The 24,287-nt window shown below is 35.9% G+C and overlaps 1 protein-coding gene across 1 annotated transcript in view; it reads left to right on the plus strand.

The window, feature by feature from the left end:
* The window catches only part of TMTC2 (transmembrane O-mannosyltransferase targeting cadherins 2), a 399,668-nt gene that overhangs the window by 335,905 nt on the left and 39,476 nt on the right, over window positions 1-24,287 (plus strand). The window contains exon 11 of the mRNA XM_033117889.1: window positions 4,185-4,248. Coding sequence (XP_032973780.1) covers window positions 4,185-4,248 — 64 coding nt within the window. The remainder of the gene's footprint in view (window positions 1-4,184; window positions 4,249-24,287) is intronic.

Genomic DNA, 24,287 nt, shown 5'->3' on the forward strand with positions numbered 1-24,287 from the left:
TTCACCGTATTGTTTGATCACACCTTGTATGACAGGCAAGAGTTGGTAATGAGAAAGGAGCCATCATCGAGGTCTCCAATTGATAAGTCTGTTGTTGGCATAATGATTAAATCCTTATTCTCTAGATATGAGACATAACTTAATTGTTAACTGTTAGGGTGGCATGTTGTATAGGGGTAGTCACTCATCTGGACCCAGTGTAGCTTCCTGGTACGATGTTTTTCTTAACTCACAATCTCATCCCTGGCTTTTTATGTTATGTGTTATAGCCAAAACACATCTGGCTTGGTAGATTTCTTGGAAGCACTAACTGCTTCTCCCTTTACCCACCTTCTGTGTCTTCCTCTTGGAAATAAAGGAAACTTATGGTTCCCCTCCATATCTAATTGTGACAGCACCGCCCCCTGAAAATGGGAGATTATAGTGGTGAGAAAGTGAGCATCTAGCACTGTTCTTGCTTGTCCTCCTTCCATTTTTCTTCACCTTTCCCCTGAGTTCTCCCCCTTCCTCCTTGGGAAGAGAATAAGGTCCATAGGGCAAAGCACAATAGTGCATTTTACTCTGTCCTTAAAAGTATACTCTCAATTTGGTCTGTTGAACTTCAGTTCTATCAACTTGAAAGATGGAATTGGGCAGGAAGTAAAACATAGAATTGGAAATTGCCCTGGCTGGCGCGGCCAGGAGGGCTCGGCCTGAGGGGTAAGGGCGAGGAGATTGAGAAAAGACACGGAGACAGGAAAGCTGGGATCCGGAGGTCCATCGTCCACGGATGGTGGAGCAGTGGCGCAGTCTTTATTTCACACACAGTTTATATACAGTCTTAGAACAATTGTCTATACAAACAAGTATTAGCAGAACAAGCCAGTATCAGTAGAACATTCTGTTTCGTGTATTGGCAAGTTTCTATGTCTGTGGCTGCATTAGTGTTATCTTGTTCTTCCTGGGAAGATGCTGAGGCGAGGCTTCCCATGGGAATGACCTTGTAGGCTGCAAGGCCCTTGTCAGCTTACAGTCCGCTTCCTAAAGCATATGTTCTCCAAATCCCTTCCCCCCTTTCAAATCTCATTTCTTACACTTAAATCATGGCTTTTAAACATAGCAGTCAAAAAGTGTGTTTTTTTCTTTTCTTAGTATTTGATGTGAGAATCGTGTGGTCGTATGCCACAGAACAACATATCACATATCATTCTGTTACGTCTTGGTGTGTACGGAGATATCAGCTTGATCCTGTGATTCAGATATTTAGTTTAGAAGCCTTGACTCCCACCCAGCTCAACCATTCACTGGCTGTATAACCTTGCGGACGGTGTCAATTTCTCTAAGCCTCATTTTAATCACCTGTAATGGAAATGATACATAGATAGAGGGTTTAAAAACTTTCTGTTCCAGAAAAGAAATAATGAAGAAAGAAAGGATATTGGTATTCAGGAAAAGTATATTCTATCAGCTTCTTTGAATAGTTTGATCCCAGTAGTTTTAGGAACCTGAGTCATGCAGTCATTCTCTAACAATCCAGTGGTTGAGGTTCTTGACAATTAGGGGTTCTTCGAATCCTCTAATCAACTGGCAGAATATTGCTATTTCAATTTCCTCATTTTAAAAATGTTGATTAATGATTCAGTCATCTTTGCAGTTAAGATTTAACTTCTAGAATACTTCTAGAATACTTCTAGAATACTTCTTGCAGAGGGGAGTATGAAATACAGCATATATCATAAAGTGGACATTGGACAGTTGCTCCTGAGTTTTCTCTTGTCTAGAAAATGAAACAAGGATATAAATGAACATTTATAGAACTGGCTTACTCTTTTCCCTGCAGTTAGCCATGTGTTATCATAAATGCCTGCTGATGAGTAGTCAATAAAGACCATTTAATATTAGAAGCAAAGTGCTAGAGTGAAAATTAATTTTCATAGTTATATGGCAAGTCTAATTAATTCTACTCTTTTTTTCTATTTCATTAGAGTATCATCAGTTCTGCTTTTAGTTTAAGAACGGAGTCTTCTACACTAGCTATATCCTTTGGGGATTAAACCCCTGAAGACAATAAAGAGACTTTAAAAACTAATAACCATATTTTGAGGGTGAAATGCTGTGTTAATTATTCAGTTTTATTGATTATTATTTTAAAGCTATTTCTTCTGGTGAGTTCCTCAGTTTCTTTTTTGATCTTTATCTGCCTCATGAATTTGAATGTCCATAAAGATGAATATTAATGGTAGCTGTACTTTCTGTGTGTTAGACATCTATTGGTTGACTTTTCTTCAAAGTAAATTACTTCTTTGTAGTATTAAGTTACTCTAATTTCCTACCTCCGTGCCTTTTATTTTCCTCTGGAGAAAACCCTTCCAGGGCATGACCTAATGAATTCTGGTTCAAATTTCCAAATGAATCTGAACCAAAGTGATTCTGTAATTTGGTGGAGGGAACCTTCATTAAATACCCTAGCGAGGGAAGTTTGTCTTTCATACCAGACTAAAGTACTTTTCTTGACATATTGAAATTGAACTTCTACATTTATGAGACTATAAATTGCAACAGCACGTTGTAACATGTCATGAGTCCAGTAGAGCCTTAGGTCAAGGGTTTTTATTTTCTCTATAACCCCATTAAAAAATAGCAATGTTTCTAATTATTTTTCATTTAAAAATTAGAAAAATATGTCCTGCTCTCCAGAGAGATGTTATCTTCAGTTATTCCTATAATTTATATGGTTGCATGGGGTATGTCTTTATATTTTTTATTTGGCTTGACCAAAGTGCAAATTCAATTTTATAGGTGTGACTAGTTAGCCTACTCTTTTAAAACCTGAATGTGGCTTTGCAATTGAGAAAGTTAATGTTGTTTGTCCTCTTTATTCCTGACCTCTCTGCTATCTTCTTGTCTCAAAAGCTCCTTAACGTCACAGTTTCAGGAGAACACCTACTTCCTTTTAACTGCAGGATCCCCACACATTTATTACTGTCGTTCGCATTATAGTTGGAGCTGAGTCATCTGAAGTTGATTTGTCATTTTTCTATATCATTTCTTCTGTACCCCTCAAATATGGTCACCAGATTGCAGCACACAACCTGCAAGAGCTTCCAGCTCTTACTAACTACCATTTTTGAGGTTTTCTGAAGTAGCATGGCACAATCGATAAAAACCATTGTGTTTTGATGGATAATTGGCTGGGCTTTCTTAGGATCCTGACATTTTATTTATTCTGCTAACCTGTTGACCGAACTTAGGGGTTTGCGATGAATTTCAATAGACAATACACAAACTTACCTACAAAATTCAGTGTGCATCTTATTTGTAGGAGTCAGTTGTGCCACTAATGGTATTTGGTGGTAATCAAGAGAAATTGACTCCAGCAATTTGAAGGCTGTGGGAACTATAGAATTCACTGTGGGCTAGAAGACAAAGCTTGAATTAATAGTAAACAAGGCATCACCACAGGTCAAGAAGCGTCCAATAGCAGTTCTTTACTGGAAGAGCCTAGCCTGGACATAGCCCTATTGTTTCCACCATTACCAGTGAATTCTAGCCATCTCTTTATCTTTCTGTCATTCACTGAGAAATCAAAGTCCCAAGCAAGAACATCCAGTTAACTGAGGCTATGTCATGTGCCTATACTGGTGGCTAGAGAACAGGAGAGGGAGAAGTAGGCCTTTTTTTCCCTGTAGGCCACACACAACAGAAGCTTGTCCTCCTGAATTAGAAAGAAAGTAGCTTTCTAGATAAATACAGAATGAAACAAACAAACAACAACAAAAAAAACCCTAACAAACCCTGTCAATATTCACTATTTTTATAAAATAAACAACTCATTAATTTTGACGATTTTTAAAAATTAATGTTTCTGGGACATCATGTTGAGGCTAGAGGATCCCAGCTCTGTAACATATTATCTGGGTTAGAAAAGGAAAAAATAACATCTCTAATTCCTAATACGTAAATTTAAAATAATAATATCGACTGAACAGGATTGTATTGAGACATTATTTATAATGCCTTACATGACAAGTACATTGCATGTATTCAATTTTCAATGGTCTTTTCTGCTTAGGCAACTTATTATTTGATTGGTGTGATTATCATTTTTTTAAAGTTCACATTATTTTGCTGCATAATGATTCTGTTCGCCTATCTGTAATTTAATATCAATGATATAGTTTGATTGTTTTCTTTTTCTTTAACAGACAGGCTAGCCTCAATGAAGCAGCCGAGAAGTATTATGACCTGGCGGCCAGGCTGAGGCCTAATGTAAGTACTTTCCTGATGGGAAGCATTACTCAAGGTAACAGCGCATGTGATAGTTTTCGACTACAAGCCTCTTACTACTGGCTTTTTTCTCTCTGATCTCTTATTCTGAATACCAACTATCTGGCTATTTCAACAATGAAATCTGCCAGTCTCAAGCTTCTTTCTTTTCCCAGACTCATTTCTGTTTCCTATCCTGTGTAAAGCATCATAAATTTTTGTCACTTGAACACAGGTTTTAGCATTCCTGAATTCTTTGCAGTTGGAAGACTTTTAAAATTAGTTCCTTGAAAGTTTATTTGTTGTGGTGTTAAATACCTAAGGGCTTCATAACATCCATCAGTATTTTTTGATTCTCAACCATATAGTCAAACCTCGAGCTGTGTGCCTTTTTTCTATTCCACAATCCTCATTTCTAATAACTGTGCTTTTCAACTTTATCAAGTATGTTTTTATTAGAATTTTTCCCTGGGTAGTCACACTTACATAAAGTAAGATAGATATAAATTAGATCATTACTATTGAAATAAAGGAACCATTTATGAGAAAATAGAAACGGGTTTTGTATCGGTCTTCTTAGCACTTTTTTGTTTGTAGCACATCACCGAACTCCAGTACACTGCTTTTATTCTCATACACACTCTGTTCTGCATCACTCTCCAACACTAAAACCTCTACCCTTCTCTCTAGATCTACACCATCTATAGAGAAATGTAATTTTTTAATGAAAGTACATGCATGATATAACTACAAATAATGGAATCAGGCTCCTTTCTTTATAGTAACCCATCCATTGGGCAAACAAACATCTACAGAGGCCTGCTTTGTAGGAGGATAAGAGATTGCATACCCGAAAAGACCGCACAGTATATATATCAGTGAACTGAACATAATCAACTAATTGAAATACAGTGCAGTGATTCCTAGAGAGAAGTCCTATGGGAGCAGCAGAGGAGGATCAATGCTTCCTGAAAGCAATCCACACAGGAAGTAGCTTTTTTTTAGGAGATTCAACCACGTGTAACCTTAGCCCTAAATCTAAATGTCCCCAGTTTCATGAATTGTGAGGTACTGTAAGAATAAGGGAGCTGTTTGCAACAGAAGAAAATATTTTAATAGTTATAATGGTAAGAACAGTAACTGCTAAAATTTATTATTAAACACGTAAGTATGTGTCAAGCATTGTGAGAAGTACAACCCACAGATGCTTGGCAACCCACAGATACTTTCGTGATCCCCCTCTGCTGAAGCTCAGAGAAATTAATAATAATTTACCCAGTATCACACCTAATAAGTGGAATGACATTGAAACGTGTGCATAAGAAAAGCTTGATAGAAAAAAATGCAGTTAGTTATACTTTGAAAGGAAATGCCAGCCAGAAGTCTAGGAAAACAAAATAATAATGGTCCTCTCATTTATTCAGTAAATTTTAACTGAAGAGCTGTTAAGTGCCAGGCACTATTTCAGGCACTGGATACACAGCAGTGAACAAAATTGACAAGAGTCCTTGCCCGTTAGGAGCTTACAATCTAGTTTGAGGAGATGGAGCAGGAACAAATAAGTATATCGTGCGTCAGACAATGATAAGCGCTTTGGAGAGAAATGGAGCAGGAAAAGGGCTTTGTGAATGCCCAAGTCAGGCACCTTCATGTAACATTTCTAAGGAAAGGATTGAATTTGAGGCCTTAAAATTATAACTTCTTTGAAGACAGGAATCAGGTTTTCTGTTTTTCTTTATTTCTTTTGTTTGTTTCTTTCCTTTACATTGACAAATGCCATGCTCTTAATGTACATAATAAGTTCAACTTTTATTCATTGAGTGTCAGTCACTTGAGTGTCACTTTTATCTTTAAGTGGTTGATGTAAAACATCTTCTTCAGGACATTGTAATGGATTAGTGAGACAAGAGCTGGGTTATTTGACCTGCCCTAAAAAAAAATGAAAAAGACGCTGAGGTACCACAAGATTGAAGCCTGACTTATAAGATTGTTTATTTTAAATGACTAAGCCAAATTACAAAATCAATCTTTAATCTCCAACTGAAAGGCATTTTTTTGAAACCCCCAATTCTTCATAAATATGCTGCAGAATACTTTTGAAAACTATAGGTGTTCAACTGATACTTCCCTTATCTGGCAATAATAAATTAAGTAGTTTGTGGACTTGGATAGCATACAAGGTTCATATTTTAACAGTAAGTAAATGATGTTACAGTGGATGGATCAACAGATGCGGTCTTTTCCTATCTGTTTTATGAATTGTGTTTTGGTTTTCTGTATGTAGTCTAGGAAGATGCTACCAAGGCAAGACTGATAAAATACAATAATAAAAGTTTTTATTCTGAAATGAAAAGACCGATTTAAACAATTAGGCTATGTAATAATACATCAGCAGTTTAGCATCTGATCTAAATTACAGCGTCCATCTCACATTTATCTTGCTTATAGCTATTTTTTGTCATAAAAGCATTTTTACTTCTATGCTTTGACTTAATACATTTCAGCCACCTACTTATATGAGAACATAGTACACAGACCTCACGTCCCATTTCCTACTTAAGTAGTTGCATTATCTTTTCTATTTTTGTTGTCTACATGTTAATCTCATCTTACGTTTATTTTTCGTACATTTCTTTCAACTGTTTAAATGTCCATTTACAACAATCAGTAGCTGTATGTGGGGGACTCGGTGGATATTTTAACAATGCTATAGTTGGGTCATGACTATACGAAATAAAATATGTGGCTGCAACCCATGGATACACCACTTATTATTGTCATAATTTAAAAAATTGTTGATTATCTGTGGGATACATTTTTCTCTGAGTAAAATGCCTATTCCATTTCTTCAGTATGTCCCATAATGAATTTATTTTTTTCTATTCTACAAAAGCCATATTTTTCTATACAATTTATTTTAAAATTAATAACTGACTTTTTGGATTATTTTGTAGAGAATTTATAAAGAAATCCAGTGATCAAATACTAAAACAATAAAAGAAATGTAAATTAGCAGGCATGTATAATTTTAAGTGTTAAATTCTGATATTCTAGATCTCTTCATCAGGAATATTCAATACATTTTCATTTATTGAAATTCACAATGAGATAAATACATTTAGTACAAAAATTACCCCATTAAAAATTTTAATCCTATTTATTTGATTTGGGGGGGATTGCCCTGAAATGAAAACTCATTATATTAAACCATATTCCTGTAATGGGAAACTGTTTATCAAAATTTCCATTTTAAGTTTTTCCACTTTTAGTTTTTCATTTTTATAAATAAAATTAATCTTTCTCTGGAGGTTGCTTTAGAAACATAACACTTTCCTGTCTTCTCTTCCACTTATGCACATCAGAAAATGCTGACACTTGAGGACTAGAGGGAACGTGTAAATGAAAAGGTTTTTTTCTTCCTGTGGGAATTAAGCCAAATTCTGCATTAACTTATGGATTTTTAAATATGAAAAATAATACAAAGTCACCTACTTTTATTGGCTTTTAGTAAACTCTAGAGTTAGAAAGGAGTAATACTTACGATCACATCTGTATTGTATTTTTCTAGATGTAATTGTTTTTAGTCTAAATTCATTATTTTTTAAATCAAGTTCTAGCTTTGTGTAAGACTCTATGCCAAGTGCAATAGAATTTCAAAGTTATGAAAAATTAATCCTGACCTTCGGAAATGTACTATCTAATGTAGGGAGTGAGTGGAGGAGAAAATACGTGGATCCAAATCCTCACACTTCAGGTCAGTAAATAATACTATCTAATAAAGTGCTTTGTAAGGTTTATAAGCTAGGTAGTGGCAAACTGTGCAGGAGGGAGAAATTACTTTCAGCTGGATTGATCCTAGAAGACACTGAGACAGAGTTGGCAAGCTTAGAGAATCTTGAAATGCTAGGGTCTTTATAGGTGAAGATTTTAGCAGGAGGAGAAAAGAGAGAATTCTGACAGGTTGAGGCATTTGCATGAACAAGGATATGGGCATACATGAACTATCCCTTAGAAACACTAAACATATATGTTTTATATTGCCAAGGGTGGGAAGTGGAGAAAAAGAAGAAGGAAAAGAGAACTGGAAACTAAGATAAAACCAAATGAAAGGCATAGACTACCATACTAAAAATTAGGAGTTTATATTTCTGAATTGTGTTAAGCAGGATGACCTAATGAAAGTGATCATTTAAACTGGTCATTTATATGATGTAATGAAGAATATGTGTTGCATTTGGGAAAGTAGAGTTGAGAAATGCAGCCTTGGGAAAACCAACTAAAAGGTCATTGTAATAGAATAAGCCAAAGATGTAATAGATTCTAAAGTGTAGAAACACGGCAGAATAGAAATGATCATGCAGGGGAAATAAACAGATTATTTGATAGGATGTGAGTAGGAACATTAGTTGGTGCAATGAGTGTTGTCAGATTTTGAATTTAGTTAACTTGTAAAGAAAAAGAAATAACCCTACACAGAAATAGGGCAGTCAGAGGGTGTGTGTATTTCAAGAAGAAAGCATTAAGTTTGGACCAAGCAGATTCTGAATGAGAAGTGGGAGCTCTAATTGTCAATGGGACATTCCTATCAAGTGGGCAGTTGCGGGAAAAGACACAGTTAGGGACAATGCTATGGAAGTCATTTTCAGAAAGGAGATAGTACCAAAGAGGTAGGTAAGGTCACCAAGGCTCCGGGAGAAGGTACAAAAGGAGCGAAGGGAGGTAATTTCGAACCTTTGGTGAATCGCTTCATTTGAAATGTAGGATAAGGGAAACGAGACAATGGCAAATCAGTGTTGGTGAGCAGTTTCCACTGGGGCTAAAATGTGACTGAGACTATCGATTGACGTCAGAGAATAAGATGACATTGGCTACCTTCAAGAGTTCAGTTTCATGCAAATGATGTGGGCAGTTTTTATGATGTTAAGGAAATGGTGAATTGGGAGCAGAGATTGTAAACTTACTCTGTAAATAAGTTTGGAGGTAAATGAAAGATACAGAACAATACCGAAGAAATGTTAAGTATGTATTTCTTAAATATTAAAGACTTAAAGTGTTAAGGTGTGTGTGTGTGTGTGTGTGTGTTTAAATATGAGACTAACGATATGTCCAAATAGAGGGAGAACACAGGAAATATTGAAGGTCTTGAAGGATCATTTCTTCCCCACAGATTACAGAAGAAAAAATAGACTGCAAAGATACAGGAGGAAAAAACAAAATTTAGAAATGGAGGGGACATAAGCTTAGATAGTAAATTACTTCTTCATAATTATTTGGTTATCTGCTGGTCCTGTGGCAAGAGGGCAGAATTTGACATCAAAGACCTGTGGACAGCTGGATGTGCTGAGGCACACAGTAGGTGATATTTGACATTGGCCTGTAGTATATGTGATAAATAGATGCCAGTAGAGGTACGTTTTTGTGCGATACGGCATTAAGCCATTAGCCATTTTGTGATAATTTTAAATGAAGTTCTGAGGTCACTGGTATATTACTTCTGGTTTTGATTCAGCTCTCTGACTTTGATGTTAGATGTTGTATTCACCCTTAATATTTCTAATATGTATACGATTTTATAAATTTTCCTCCATGTGCATTCATTGTATGTGAATTAAAGGGGAATGTGTTCCAAGGATCAGATTATATCTTTCCCAGGCACTTAGAACATAAATTATTTCAGAGCATTATTATAAAATCAAAGCCAATGTTATCCATTTGGGCTCTTTAACAATGACTCTATGTGAAAAGATCAGAATGAGAAAGGGGGATTAAAAAATGAGCTTACTCTAAGAGAGTACAGCTGTGTCATGAGATAGGCCATACATTGTCCATTATATTTCTTTCAGTTTCGATTACCCTTTTTATGGTTACTATGGTGGTGGGGTTGGGTGGAGATATGGCTATACAGTAGAAATAACCACTAAGATTGGGATCTGGGGGAGAGGTAAAAAATTATTCGGGCTGTTCGGATGGAAGAGAGAGAATATTCTGAGTCATAGTTGTTTTCTGATGGGAAAGTTCATCCTCCACTCTAATTAGAATGAGACACCATGACACGAACTTAAATAGACCGATTCAGATTTGACCATACAAAGGAATTTTGGGAGGGAAATTACTGAGGTTGTCATTTGGTTGGGGGAAAAAAATGACATGATTAATAATAATTTGTCTGGGAAGCAGTTAAACCACATTTCTGCTTGTAAATGGAGGAAGAACCATATGGCCTCTTCCAAAACTTCCCGCAAGCTTCTGTGATGTGGGGAAATTGCATGCCATGTGTCTCTTGACTTGCAGACATTAATAATTACGGGGCTCCCAGAATCACCAGATTGATTTTACGAGTAAAACGTGGTTTTATATTGTACATGTATTTCCCATTGTCACTAGCTTTTTCAGTGTCATATACGTCTGTGTATTTTACAGTTAGAAAATGGAGTGAGGTATGTTGACAAACGCAGAATAAATAGGTTTCAATCAAGAGAGAAATTGCCGTTCGTTTCCTCAACAAACCCTTATTCTACTTCAGGTCATAAATAGACTTCATCACATTGATATTATGTATATTTATGCACACATCAGTAGAAATCAAATATCTAATTCTTCTTGTCTAATTTCAGCAAGATAGATGCTCCCTTCCCTGAGAGTTTCCGTTGTGCCAGGATCAATTTTCGTCTCATCACACCCATATCTATCTTCAAACTCCTTTCCACTGTAGATTTTTTTCCCCAAATTATTTAGATGTTGCTGCTCTTTTCTTCTAACAAATCACAAAGTCTAGATTTTGATGAGTTCACTTCTCTCTGCTTACATTGTTTTTGATTTGTGTTGTACTTCTATTTGGCAGATATTGGATAAATCAGAAAAAAAATGTATCTCTGAAGTAGTTTCTGTTTTTCTTCTGTTTATCATCTGTTTAAGTCTTCATGCTTAGAGAAAAAAAGATGGTTGTTTAGTACAGTCCCCTTATTTACTAACTGTTGGTGTGGGCTAGTATAGCCTAGACTGGGATCAGATAGTTGGGCTGAACTCAGCTGAATTTATAGTTTTTCCATCCGTAGTGTATTGATATTCACCACGATCCCACATGCAATCATTTTTAAACATCACTTTTAAAAAAATGTGTATATGCGTTGTGTGTATTTTAGATTCATAACCAAAAAAGAACGAGGGGATATGGGGCATGAGCAGGAACTCAAGTGGCTCTTGGGTATAAAGAAAATCAGCTTGAGTATTTAGGTTGAGGAACATTGACTCCTTTGGGAAATTCCACTTAATTATGTTCTCTGATTCCAAGCGTGTTTATTTTTACTCAGATTTCTTTGTGGGGGTAGAAGCCTTTGCATAGATTTATTGCTATAATTGTTTGAATTGTGGGACCACACACTAAAATTACATTTAGTCCCTTCTCCTCCAGAGAAATTGGTTTCCTGGTTTCTTTGAAAACTTAGCTAATCGAAGCATCTGGCTACCTGGGAGTATCAGCTAGGGTGGAATAGTAGCTGCCACCATTTAGAAAGATGGGCCTGACCCCCACCCCCAGTCACCACATTTTTCATAATCCCCTTTGGTTATTTCCACAGCTGGCCTCCCCCATTTCTAGGCATTTATGTTTCTAATCCTCAGTGGGCCTTATGGGGCCATGTTTTTAATAAATACACACTGAAACATTAACAAAAATTTCTGTTTGTATATAAATTTTTATTCCCTCCCTCTCCTAAATTTCCATTCCACCTCCCACCCTTTTTTTTGTTTCCTTACCTTTTCTCTACTCCTGATTATCTGTCCAAACCCTCACTTATCTCTACAGATAAAATTATGTTATGCTTTACCCTAAAGACAAGTAAAAGTTGGGCAAATCCTGAGAAATTAATAAATTCGTAAATTAATTTCTCTTGAAAGTTCTATGCCTTGTTAAAGAAAAAAAAATTCTGACAATTTTTAAAATGGTAAGGAAGATTGCATTCACGACTATTGTGATAGGTGTCAAGAATACTGCAATAGGGGAGATTGGGTTCCACCTAAAATACAACAAAAACAGCTGGGGATTTATAGCCAATGAGCATGGGGGATGAGGAATTTGATCAGATATCAAGGGTAATCAGATATCACAAAGGGGAAGTAGTTCTCACTAAACTGACTTAGCAGAATTCTTACTGCAGCTGGGCCAGGCGGTCCTCAGACAAAGCTCAAGGAGGAGGCCCAGTCAAAAAGACAGTCCGGGAGAGGGAGAGTTTTGTTTTCATCATTGATGACATTATTCTCCCAGACTGAGCTGTTATAATGTTGAACTTCGTATTACTAGATAATGTCAGAATCAAGAGCTTCTCCTAATCACTTAAGAAGAATTTGGGTAATACAGAGGGTGCCAGAAAAAATGTATGCACGTTTTAAGAAAGGAAAAAAAAACTATTAAAATTGTAATACTCGATATACTCATGTACTGATTACAAAAGAGGAATACAAGTCACATTTGACTTCTGTAATTACAAGAGGTGCTCAAAGTGGTTACCCTCAGCGTCCAGACACTTCTGATTACGGCAAACTACTGCTTGAGCAACATTGACCAAAGTGTCCACTTGTATACATTTTTTTTGCCACCACCGGTTTATATATAACAATTCAAAAGTAAAAAAAATTAATTACTTAAAATACATGTAGAAATAATCAGCTGTGTTTTTTGAAAGTGTGATATGACAAATTTCTAGAACGAATAAGTGTAGAACGTTACTGCTACTGCTACCAATCACTTTTTTTTCCTTATTTCTCTAAGTTTCTCTATCCTTATCTACTTCAGTATTTAATCATCTGAGAGACAGCTGGATCTTCCCCATGGAATCTACACTTGTACTAGAGTTTATCTCTTGATTTCACTTACTGAGATAATTTTCATTGGTTATTTATATATGAATCCTAATAAAACTCACTAAAACAAATAAAATTCTCAACATATATTAATTTAGTTTTCCTGCAAAACAAATTATTTTTCTTAAATATTTAGTGCATTTTCTACTATAATTCCAGAAGCCAATGGTGGTTATCCTTTTCTCCTAACAAGGTTCAATTATGTTTTCCCAAATAGTTACACGATTTGTTAAATTTTTGTAATCATAAATTTCATCTGTTCCAACTGGCTGTTCTTTTACTTGTAACCATACACATGCTATCAAACTTAACAGCAAATCAAAAAATAATAAATAAATCCATAATATGTATTGATACTTCTTCATCCATGATTAAATGTATTATTAAAATGATGCTCGAAATTATGAAAAATTGTATTTGAAAAAGTGTCAATACAAAAATATTGAAAGACCAAAGGATTTTTAAAATGCATTTCTGTACGTCACTCTACTTAAATAACAAACCCAAAATACAAGGACAACTGTGTTTGTTTATGAATTTGCTTATGGAGAAAGAGGTTCCTAACTAGAATTTGTAATTGCTCACTTCCATTTACTTACTTTTACCCACTTTAATGCCTCGTTTTTTATTATAGTTTTCTTAGACTAGCATTGAAAGCAATAGATTCCTCAGATCTTGAGGATGGAATTGTTTTGCTACCCGAAGAGGATTATATCTTGGAAATCTTTACTGGAGATATGCACATATAGTTAGTTTTCCCTTCATGGAGAAATTTGACATGATCGTTTATTTTCCAATATATTGATTCACAGTAACTCCCAAACATTGTTTTAAACCTACTATTTACATTTGAATTTATACAGACTGTGTCTCCATGTTTGAAACTTAGGAACCTTTTCCACACATACTCAATGATGTAAAAAAGAGAGCTTTCACCATTAAATGGGAATAAAAATATTGAGCAGGTAAAAGTTGATAATTATTACAAGTCCACATTTCCGTGTGCATGTCTATAATGAATTATTACCTAAAAGTTTTTTGTCTTTATAACTTGTAGAAGAATAAACATGATAATGTTGGGTACCAACATAAAAAGAAAATTATCTTTTTTTAAATTAGGAAATGCCAACCTATCAACATCTACATTCGTTAAACATTAAAAGTTGAATTTTACACTATTTTTACATGTGGGGAAACTGAGTCAGGATAACTTGGTCTGTATCTGACACCTAGTGGTAGAGCCGGAACACAGATCCAGGCAGTCTGGTTTTAGAACCTCTGCTTTTAACTCCCTGTTTCTTGTATAAGATTACCTACCAAAAATTCAATAATCAGAAATGAAACCCGAGGCACTGAAATCAAGGGATAGTTCTTGTTTAAAATGTGGTGACTCAAATTGTTTAGAATGTTTGCGGATTAATCATTTTGTGGAGAAATACAATTTATCAAAATTGACAAATTCTTGAGATTAATTCACAGACCTTTGAACATCTGCCCCTATCCAACCCTCCTCCCCATGTGGTCTATAGATACAAATTGGAGAAACACTGGAAATTGAAATGGTACAGGCGTTAAAGCCAGAGAAGCAGAATGCCTAGTATGTGTCAGTTTCTAAAATAGGCACCAGCAATATCATGAGAAACAAAAAAGTTTTTGTGATCCTGCCCTGTCAGAGATGTACATTGTTCCTTCTTCTTTTCATGAATGGCTTGTCTAGGTTATGAGTCTTGAAAGTTTACGTCTAACACAGTTTATACAACAATGCCTAAAAATGCATGAACTCAATCACTTCTGTGTTGTATCTTCAAAAACTATTTAGGGACTTCAAGAAACAGAGCAGAAGAGGTATTATTTTGTATTGCTTGAAATGTACTGATTACTTTGCCCTGGACTGATTCATACAATCACAGTAAAGATGCTTCTTTTTTTCTCATAAAGATAACTTATTTCCTTTTCTTTAATAAGTCCTTAGAAAAACTAAAGCAAGCAAAATGATTTATGAAATATTGGTTTAGGATTTGGAAGGCCATATAATTTGGACAGTATGTTCTTACTTACTTGGCAGTTTCTTTGGGAAGTTTTACTGACACTGAGCTTACCTGTTTAAATGAGAGTTACGGTAGAATAGTCTGGGTACATCATATCAGATTTTATTTTATTTCTACTGTATATGTTCATTATGAGCTATAGATACATTTGAGAGAAGTTCATATGTCAAGAGTATTGTTTTGTGTCCTGTACAAAATGTTTAAATATACAGGAATCTAAAATTCCCCTACAGCATGAGAATAAAACAATATACATTCCCTTTAAAAAAAAATTCCTTAAAAAGAACAATAAATAACCAACTCAGAAATATGATAAATTGATTGTAGTTTTTTTTAGCTGTTTAATTAAGTTTTATTAATAGAGGAGTACAGCAAAAAGCTTTTATTAAATAATTCATAATTGGTCTTTTAGTCCTTAATTTTTCGGACCTTATTACCTCTCTTATATATCTAAAGTGAAGTTGCAGGATATGGTAAAGATGTTTATGTAATAGGAAGTGTAGTATGAAGATATTATACAACTCAATTCTTTTCAAAACTTGGTTTGAATTTTCAACTCTTTGTTTTAATGGAAATTCATTACCTCCTCAAACATGTGTGTCCTGTAGCTCTTAAAGTGTGCTAGAACGTGCTAGGCTCGGGGAATAACCAAAGCGGTGTCAGGTGGGTTTTGGCAGTTGCCTCAGAACAAGTCAGGATCCCTAGTGATGGGAGGAATAGTGACAGACATGATACACACTATCATCACTGAAACTTGACAAAGCACAATTCCTCACTGCAAGTTTTGAAAGCCTGTTTTGAACTAAATGTTTGATAAAATAAAAGTGCATAATGCTAAATGATCCTTGATACAGTGTAGACAGCACCTTCAAATATATATCAAGTTTTTATAGTAATACATTTTTAGGAATAGCTATGGTTTAGCCTTCAATGCTGTATCTCAAAAGTGTAAATCTTAATCATGAATATATATTTTGTGTACGCTAATAGCATGAAAATTTATTAAATGTTTAGGCATAAGCTGTATTCTGCTCATACTATGGCAGCAGTTAAAAACAATATCGACTTCCAGCATGGTATTTCAGCAAGAAATTTTGGGTTTTTTCTTCCTGATTGTGTAGAGACATGGAAAGTACATAGGATTTTCCTGTCTACTGGGTGTTGCTATAAATCCCACTCCTCGGTGACTCCATGGGTTTGTGAAGAGCAGTGTATACAGTGAGCTCCCAGGGCAGTCATGTCCCATTCACAGGCCTCGTAGGCAATACAACTTAGCAGTACAGGCTCTAGAATCCAGTGGCTTGGGGACTAACCCAGGCTTCACTACTTCTCTCTCTGGGATCTTGGACATGCTGCTCAATATTTCAAATCTTCATTTGCTCAACTCTTTAAATGGAGGTAATAAAAACTACCTCAGAAGGTTTGTTATGGGAAAGAAACAATACATGTCCAGTACTTAGAATGCTGTCTGGTGTATAGGGAGTGCTAAATTATTTACAATACAGGAATTTGTAGCTTCTTAGCACAGAGAAAAGAACTTTAAATAGTCAATTTCACGTGCCAAGCCACATAGACCATGAGAAGATTGGTGCTACTGGTCTCAAGTTCAAATGCTGTGTCCTCAGGGCATTTGTCTTCATTCTTTCCTCCAGCTGCTGTGCTTTTCTTCCAGATAGCAGCATGGCGTGTTCAGGCACTGTCTTGAATACCTGCTCAAAGAGCCCCTGTGTCAGTAAGACTTCCCTTTGTGCCCCATATGAAATACTTCTGCACGCTAGCTCTTATCCTGCTGTGCTTTTTCTCCCTGGGTCTTACCACCATCTTCAGACTATATATTTCTCTCTATATTTATATTATCCACTCTCTAGAGCATGAGCCCGATGGGGACAGAGACTTTGTTCTCTGTATTTCTCTCTCCCCAGCACATAGATTGGTGCCTGGAAGACAGTAGGTACTCAGTCAATACAGTGAAGAAATTCGTGTGAAGCTTCTGTCCTCTCAGTCTCTGCTGGCTCCCTGTCCTTTCGTGCAGGACTGAGTGTAGTTGTATTGTTTCAAACGTGTGTGTACATCCTTCTCTCCCCCAATGAAACTTGGCCTCTGCATGCATCCCGGGCTGCCCAGCACACAACACAGTGATCTTTTAGAATGCTAGAAATAAAGCTAACGTGCAACAAGACTGACTGCCAAGAACACGCTGAGTGGCTGTTCTGTGGTTTACTTCAAGAGCAGTTAGAGTGATTTTTAAGAGATTTTCAAGGATAATGTTGATTTTTAACTCTCGCTGAATGTAGAATCTTGAAATCTTCTCTCCCCGCTCCTGACAGGCGTCCCCCTGGGTCTTTTGGTTCTCCTAGTCTCTCTACTTAAGTGTCAAGAGACAGTGATCATAGTGACTGGGAGCTCTACCGAATTTTAAGTGGATTCCTACTCTCATGGAATTCAGAATCACTCTGATAATTAGGTCTAGTGTTAAGTGTTCATACTTTCAGATTCTGACACTCAGCACATGGTAGAAGTGACAACAAATTTAATAGAATAAACAGGTTATAATCCTTTTAGACAGCTACTCTAGAGCTGTATATTCCAAATAAAATAGAAAAGCAGAATAACTCTTAAACTTCTTTGCTTGGCCCAATAGTATGCATACTTTACACGCCCCATATTACTCTGAAAAACACAAAATAATAAGGTGGAAGCTGAAATTTTTATTGAAAATTTGCCAATGAGTTTCAAAAAATTAGCCCCTAAATGGCAAACTTCCCTCTTAACAGGTAACTTACCCTACATAAGATTTCTTTAAAAAAGAAACATGACAGAAACATTGCAATGCTGAAAATAACAAGGGTATGCAAAAATATTTAGGATATGAATAATGAACTAAAAAAGTTTTCCTCCACATTAGTCAATTTTATGAGAGGAAAAAAAAAAAGCAACTAAATCTTATCATGTATTTCCCTGTGCTATTGTCTGTGGATGACCTATTTTGATATTTGGAGTCACAATAGGAGGAAAACACCAGTGAAGGAGGAAATGATAAAAATAATTGCTGAAGCACCTGTAATGAGAGGGAAAATGTGCCAAAGACCTAATATGACAAGCCACAGTCCTGTGAATCAGTGATTTTTGTCAACCATAAGAATTAGAAAAAGGCCATAGTCTAATTCAAAGAAAAATAGAGTGCACGTCAGAAAAACTGACTGTGGGGGCATCAAATACATCGTGGCAGAAGGAGAACTGACTCTGGGTGGTGAACACACAATGCAACATATAGATGATGTATTACAGAAATGTACACTTGAAACCTATATAATTTTATTAACCAAAGCCACCAATAACCAATAAATTTATTAACCAATAAATTTAATGAAAAAATAATTTGAAAATAACAAATTGGCTAAACTAGTGTGTATGCTTTCCAGGGAAAAATTTTTTTTCCAAATTCTTTTTGCCTTCCATGTAGCTAGCCTGGTAGTGAGTTGTATCTATGGATTAAATAAGCAGGGACCAGAGTGTGGATTACATGGGGATTTGATTGTGATGTTTTCTTTAAAATGGGGTCATTGAATCAACATTCCATCATTAGAGAAGAGCACTCAATTTTACCCCCCTGCACTAATTTGCTATTAGTTCTTCCATGAGTTCCCTTGGTTGAAGACCCCTAAAACAAGGGGGAAATTCAGAAATTCAGGGTGGGGCTACACACAGATGCACACACATGCACATGCACACACAATGCTTTTGAGTCAATTTTTTACTGGAATCAGTAGTTGTCCTCACTTCCCTCAACCGATAAGATTTACCAAGCACTATCTTTTGTTTACCTTACCTTTTACTTACAGCCTTTTTATTTGCTCCAGAAAGAGGGCATAGTTTTTTAATTGTGATCACAGACAATTTCCATCATGGTGCAAACAATTTTACATCTTGGTCTTCTCTTTGTGACTTCATTTGTTGTTTGAAACCCTGCTCATAAAACAGTAGGAAAGATAGAGATGTATGTTCACTTGAATTGAGAGGAATTTCTTATGCTTTGAAAATATTGCTCCGTGTCTATCAAAGTGCCATGAACAATAGAACCCAGGGCAAAAAATTAACATTTTGGAGATTAACCATCTGTTTGAGCTCAATTAAAACAAGATCCTGCAAGCCCTCCCCTAACATGATATTCTTGAATTGTTTCTAGAAACAACAGGGTGAATTAACTTATACAATTAAAATTCCAAAGGGAGTTGGCTTTGACATTCATTAAATCCAAGATTTTACATTCACTCTGGGACTCTTTGTTTTAAGTCATCTACAATTTTTTTGCTTACAATCAATGCTAATGATAAATTTTCTTCCACAGCAAAGCAGTAGTGGTATAGTTCTATTATTTACTACTGATTTTTAAATATACCTCCTGTCATTGAACTTGAACCCAAATGTTAATTGTGGGGGATAAAAATAATTGTCTTGCCTTTGTACAATAGGGTGGTTCTCAGCCCTAGCTGCTTTAGAATCACCTGAGGAGCTTTTGTAACATACTGAGCCCTGGGTGTCACCTGACACTCTGATTTTAATTGGTCAAAGATGGGGTCTGTCATCCCAGTGTTTAGAGCTCCCTAGGTGATTCTAATGTGCACTGAGATTGTGGCTCACAATAGAAAGGTTAGCATTCTGTTCTTGATTGACCTTGCTTCTATTAGTCAGTCAGTTCCAGCTAACCCACTTATTATGTGACCTAGGGTATGTTACTTAACCTCTCTGTCTTTCAATGTCCTCCTCTGTCTAATGGGGCATTAAATCATAAAGCCATTTGAAAACCCAAGGACTTACTGCATTCCAAGCATATAAAATAGTGCCTGAAACATAATAGATACACAATAAAGGTTAGCTCTCGTCAGCATTATCATCTCAGTTTTGAAAATGGAACTGATAATGAGCCTTTGGATTACTTCTTTATGAATACTTCCTAACTTGTGCTATCTTAGAAGATCCAGTCATTTGTTCTTTTACTGTGTTATAAACGTCAGTGAAACTTTTGCTTTTATTCTGTTTCAGCCACTTAAATATTGTATTACTTTGCACTAATTAACCCTATTTCCTCAATATATCTATTGCATAGAGTTGGTGTGAGAATTAATTGAAAAGATCGAATGGCACATAGTAAGCATTTGATGAACATCACTATAATGATTATTGCTTTTATTAGCTTCATAATATTATTGCTATTATTAGCTTTGGTGTTTCAGAAGAACTAATTCACAAAACAGCAGACACATTTTTATATTTTTTATGTGATTTTAGTCAAACCAAGTAATCACTCGGGCTCAATAAGCACTCTGAAACTGAATCAAACAAAAAGTAATAGCCTGCTCTCTAGCCAGCATGATGGTTGTGTGAGAAATATAAGAACAAAGACATAAGGCATAAAGTCCTAAATTTTTAAATCTTTAACATCTTTACAGTCTCATGAGAATTTCAGTTTGAAGTATTGCGTGGCCATGAGCAAAAAAGCTCCTTGAAACTTCAAATGCTAATCTCTCATCAGTCACGACCTTTCCATAGGCAATGCTAACTCTTGTGGTTTTCAATCATGTATTTTGACTTGAAAAGGCAAAACAAGAGAATGGCTTAATAGTGTAAAAAAGGGCAGATTTTTATATTATTTCTTGTGCTGCTCTGTACACGTTCTTTCAACTCCCTACATTTTGCAGAATTCAATGCATATATTGTAGGATTACAATCAGCAAGGGCTCATGGTCTCAAACTCTAGGTATGATAGCAGACATGGAGAAAAAAGGCACTTTCCTGTCCCCATTATTTCCTGTCTTCATCTTCACACCAAACTCTTAATTTGCTCAAAAAGACTATGCACACGCATAACATACCATAAGATTGTTACCATAAGATGGTTTAGGTGTTTAACGTGCGGCATTAAGATAATAATATCTAATTTTCAGAAGCATTAGAAAGGGAAGGTTACATGTAGATATACTTTCCTAGATTTAGTTTGTGTCGTGAAAAAAATTACTTAAATCCGTGTGCTGAGTGCTGGAGAAGAGAAAGAAGCCAATTACAGTTGGAGGAATCAAATGAAATATAATCACTAAAGTACATTATTCTAACATGATATCCTGCGAAGAGTGTCACATTCATTCCCTTTAGAGGGAAAACTCATTTGCTGTAATTTAATATTGAAGGTTCTGTTTCCATTGTTATGCATTAAGAGTCAAGCAGCTGACATATCACAAGTGTCTGCATAAAGTTAACCTCTTTGGTTAAGATGATTGTCTAAGATCAGCTCTGTCTCCTGAATTCACGGAATTTATTAGTGGTACCCTCAAATGCTCAGGCACTAAAGCAAGAGCCATCGAAAGCAGTCCCAAGCCTGTCATTTTGCCAGGCATACCTTCTCTCATTTCTCAAATCTGACTTCTCTCTTTCCATCTATGCTAACACTGCTTTTGCATTATGATCCAATATGATCCATATCCTCAATATGATCCAACCAATGCAAAAAGTTGTCCCCTTCCTCCTTAGATCCACTGCCGGGTTGCTGCAGAGTGATTATTTCTAAAATATTAATCTGGTTATAATACTCTCTTGAATGAAGTCCCCACTTGTCAGATTCCTCTTGCACCCAGCCCTCCAAGTTTTCCAAGAGTTCCTCTTGCACTCTATTCCATTGAAGTGTTAGTAGATCAGCAACTACATTCAGTTATATCAGATATAACCCAGATGCTCCAAGACCTCAATATCCTGTGACTGCCAAATAAAGTCCCATTTCCTTTAATACACAGATTTCAATAACTGAACTTTACCATTCACATAATTTCAGGGTTTCCCCTCAAGAATGGCTACACATTCTACAGAATTGTCTAGGTAGTTTTCTAGTCACCACTTTAGCCTTGCTCTGTCCAAACCTGCTTTTTTCTAAAGCTCAGCACATCATATTTGCCCTCTCTTCACTGCTCTTCCCCCAGCATGTTTTGCCCATATTCCTTCCTTAACTACCTTTTGCACGTGTGACACTAGCCTTTGGCTTTTAACTAAGCATTTCGCGATGGCGGAGTATGGTCAAAGATCATTTGAAAGAACAGAAAAACTTAACCAAGGTTATTACTGTCATTTTGTTTAATTCTAAAGCAACAAAAGAACAAGACAAACAAAAACTCATAGACAACAGTTTATTGGTTACCAGAGGGTAAGGGAGAAGGAGGGATAGAAGAGGGAAAAGGGAGCCAAATATATGGTGATGGAAGGAGAACTGATTCTGGGTGCTGAGCGCACAATGCCATCAATAGATGATATATTATAGAATTATACACTTGAAATCTATATAATTTTACTAACCAGTGTCACCACAATAAATTTAATAAATATTAAAAAAATAATTCTACACTGTTGATGAACATTTTATTTTCACTTTTCTCTCACTGCTGTTATAAAAAGTGCTACAGAAAGCCTTCTTTTGCCTATTTTTTTAAACATTTTGTTTGTACTTTTCTAAGATAAATTTCTAGAAGTATGGTTGCTGAATTAAAGGTGAACATTTTAAAATTTACTAGTTGCTGTAATGCCAAATTATTTTCCAAAAAAGTTACAGTGATTCACATTCCACCAGCATAATTGCCAGATATGAATAATGTTCATCTTTTATATTATCATCAACCTAAAGAATAAACGTTGATATCTTGTTTCAAGTTGCATCTTTCTGACTACTGTGATAGCACATCTTTTTATATGTTTATGTATTAGTCATTTGTTTATCATCTTCTGTGGGACTTGCCTGTCATATATCATTTGCCCATTTTTCTGCTGGGTTTTCTTCTTATCAAGATGTCTTTCTTTTCCGCTATGGCATGTGAGTTTCCTGTTTCGCTTAAGGCCTCTCTCACACGGAGGTTTTATTTTGTTTTTGTTTCATTTTCAATTTAGATTTTGAGTTTATATGGAATTTATTTCTGTGCATGGTTTCAGGACAGAGTCCACAGAGATGTTGCATAGCTATTAAGAACACACTATGTTTATAAGATATCATCTGGAAACATATATATGTGATTAGTGAAAATGGAAGTTGTAGATTTATCACTATAGTTTAACACTACCAGGTTATACACGAATACATAGAGGAAAGGAATGAAAGGATATGTGTGAGAAAATAAGTACCAACAAGTACATACTGGTTTGGATGGGAACAAAGAAATGGAAAGTAGGAACTTTCTCTTGAAAAAATGCATTTATGTTCTTCCAGTTGCCGTGCTTCTTCCCATGAGGCATCCCTAACTGGCCTACTGCCTTCATGGCTGCCATTACATTGCAGAGATAATCCTGCCTCCTCCCAAAGGGTGTACTTTTGCAGTATTCTCTCGTACACTGTCCCTACTGCTCCCAGCGTTAAATAGACTCTAAGTGTCTCCTTATTCCATTCCGTTGTTCTGCCATCACTTAGAGCAAAAGCGTCTTCTGCGTGGTCACAGCTCATTGCAGGAATGGCTTTGTCCTAATGTGTTGGAGAGCAAAAGAGAGGAAGTTCAGGGTTTCCTTTTCTTTAAGTTACACACATCCATTCTGCTCACATTTTATTGGTGATAACTTAATTGCATGACCAAACTTAGCCACAAGAGAAACTGGGGAATAGAGCATGTAGCTGGCAGCCATGTGCCCAGGAAGAAGATTGTAGTGGGGGAGCAATCAATAGTTTCCATCATATTATTTATATTGTTTTCATTGTTTGCTGTGACCTTTCTAAATGTATGTTTCTATTTGTAATAGGTTGTTTTTCATAGTTCAATTAAATAAAAATAGTAGTAAGCTACCTAAGACTAGAGCAGTAGTAAGCAGAGCAGGGTAGAAGAGGCAAATTCATGGGAAAAATTTAGAAGATCAAATGGACAGTGTTTGGTGATTCCTTAAAAGGAGCAAGGAACTAAGAAAGAGAGGAGTTTATAGCTTGGGTCACAAAGTGATTCTGGCAGTAATTATTCAAATAGGGAATCTTGAAGGAGGAGCCTATCTGATGGGCAAATAATGTGTTGAAGCTGACTGTTGGATATCCTAGACATCTATCAGGTAAGCGAATATGAGCCTGAACATTAGAGAAGTCAGGGCTGGAGATACAGGTTTTGAAGTCATGGAATGAAACCAAGA

Source organism: Rhinolophus ferrumequinum, chromosome 10, assembly GCF_004115265.2.
Source record: "Rhinolophus ferrumequinum isolate MPI-CBG mRhiFer1 chromosome 10, mRhiFer1_v1.p, whole genome shotgun sequence".
In the NCBI taxonomy this organism is placed as follows: domain Eukaryota; kingdom Metazoa; phylum Chordata; class Mammalia; order Chiroptera; family Rhinolophidae; genus Rhinolophus; species Rhinolophus ferrumequinum.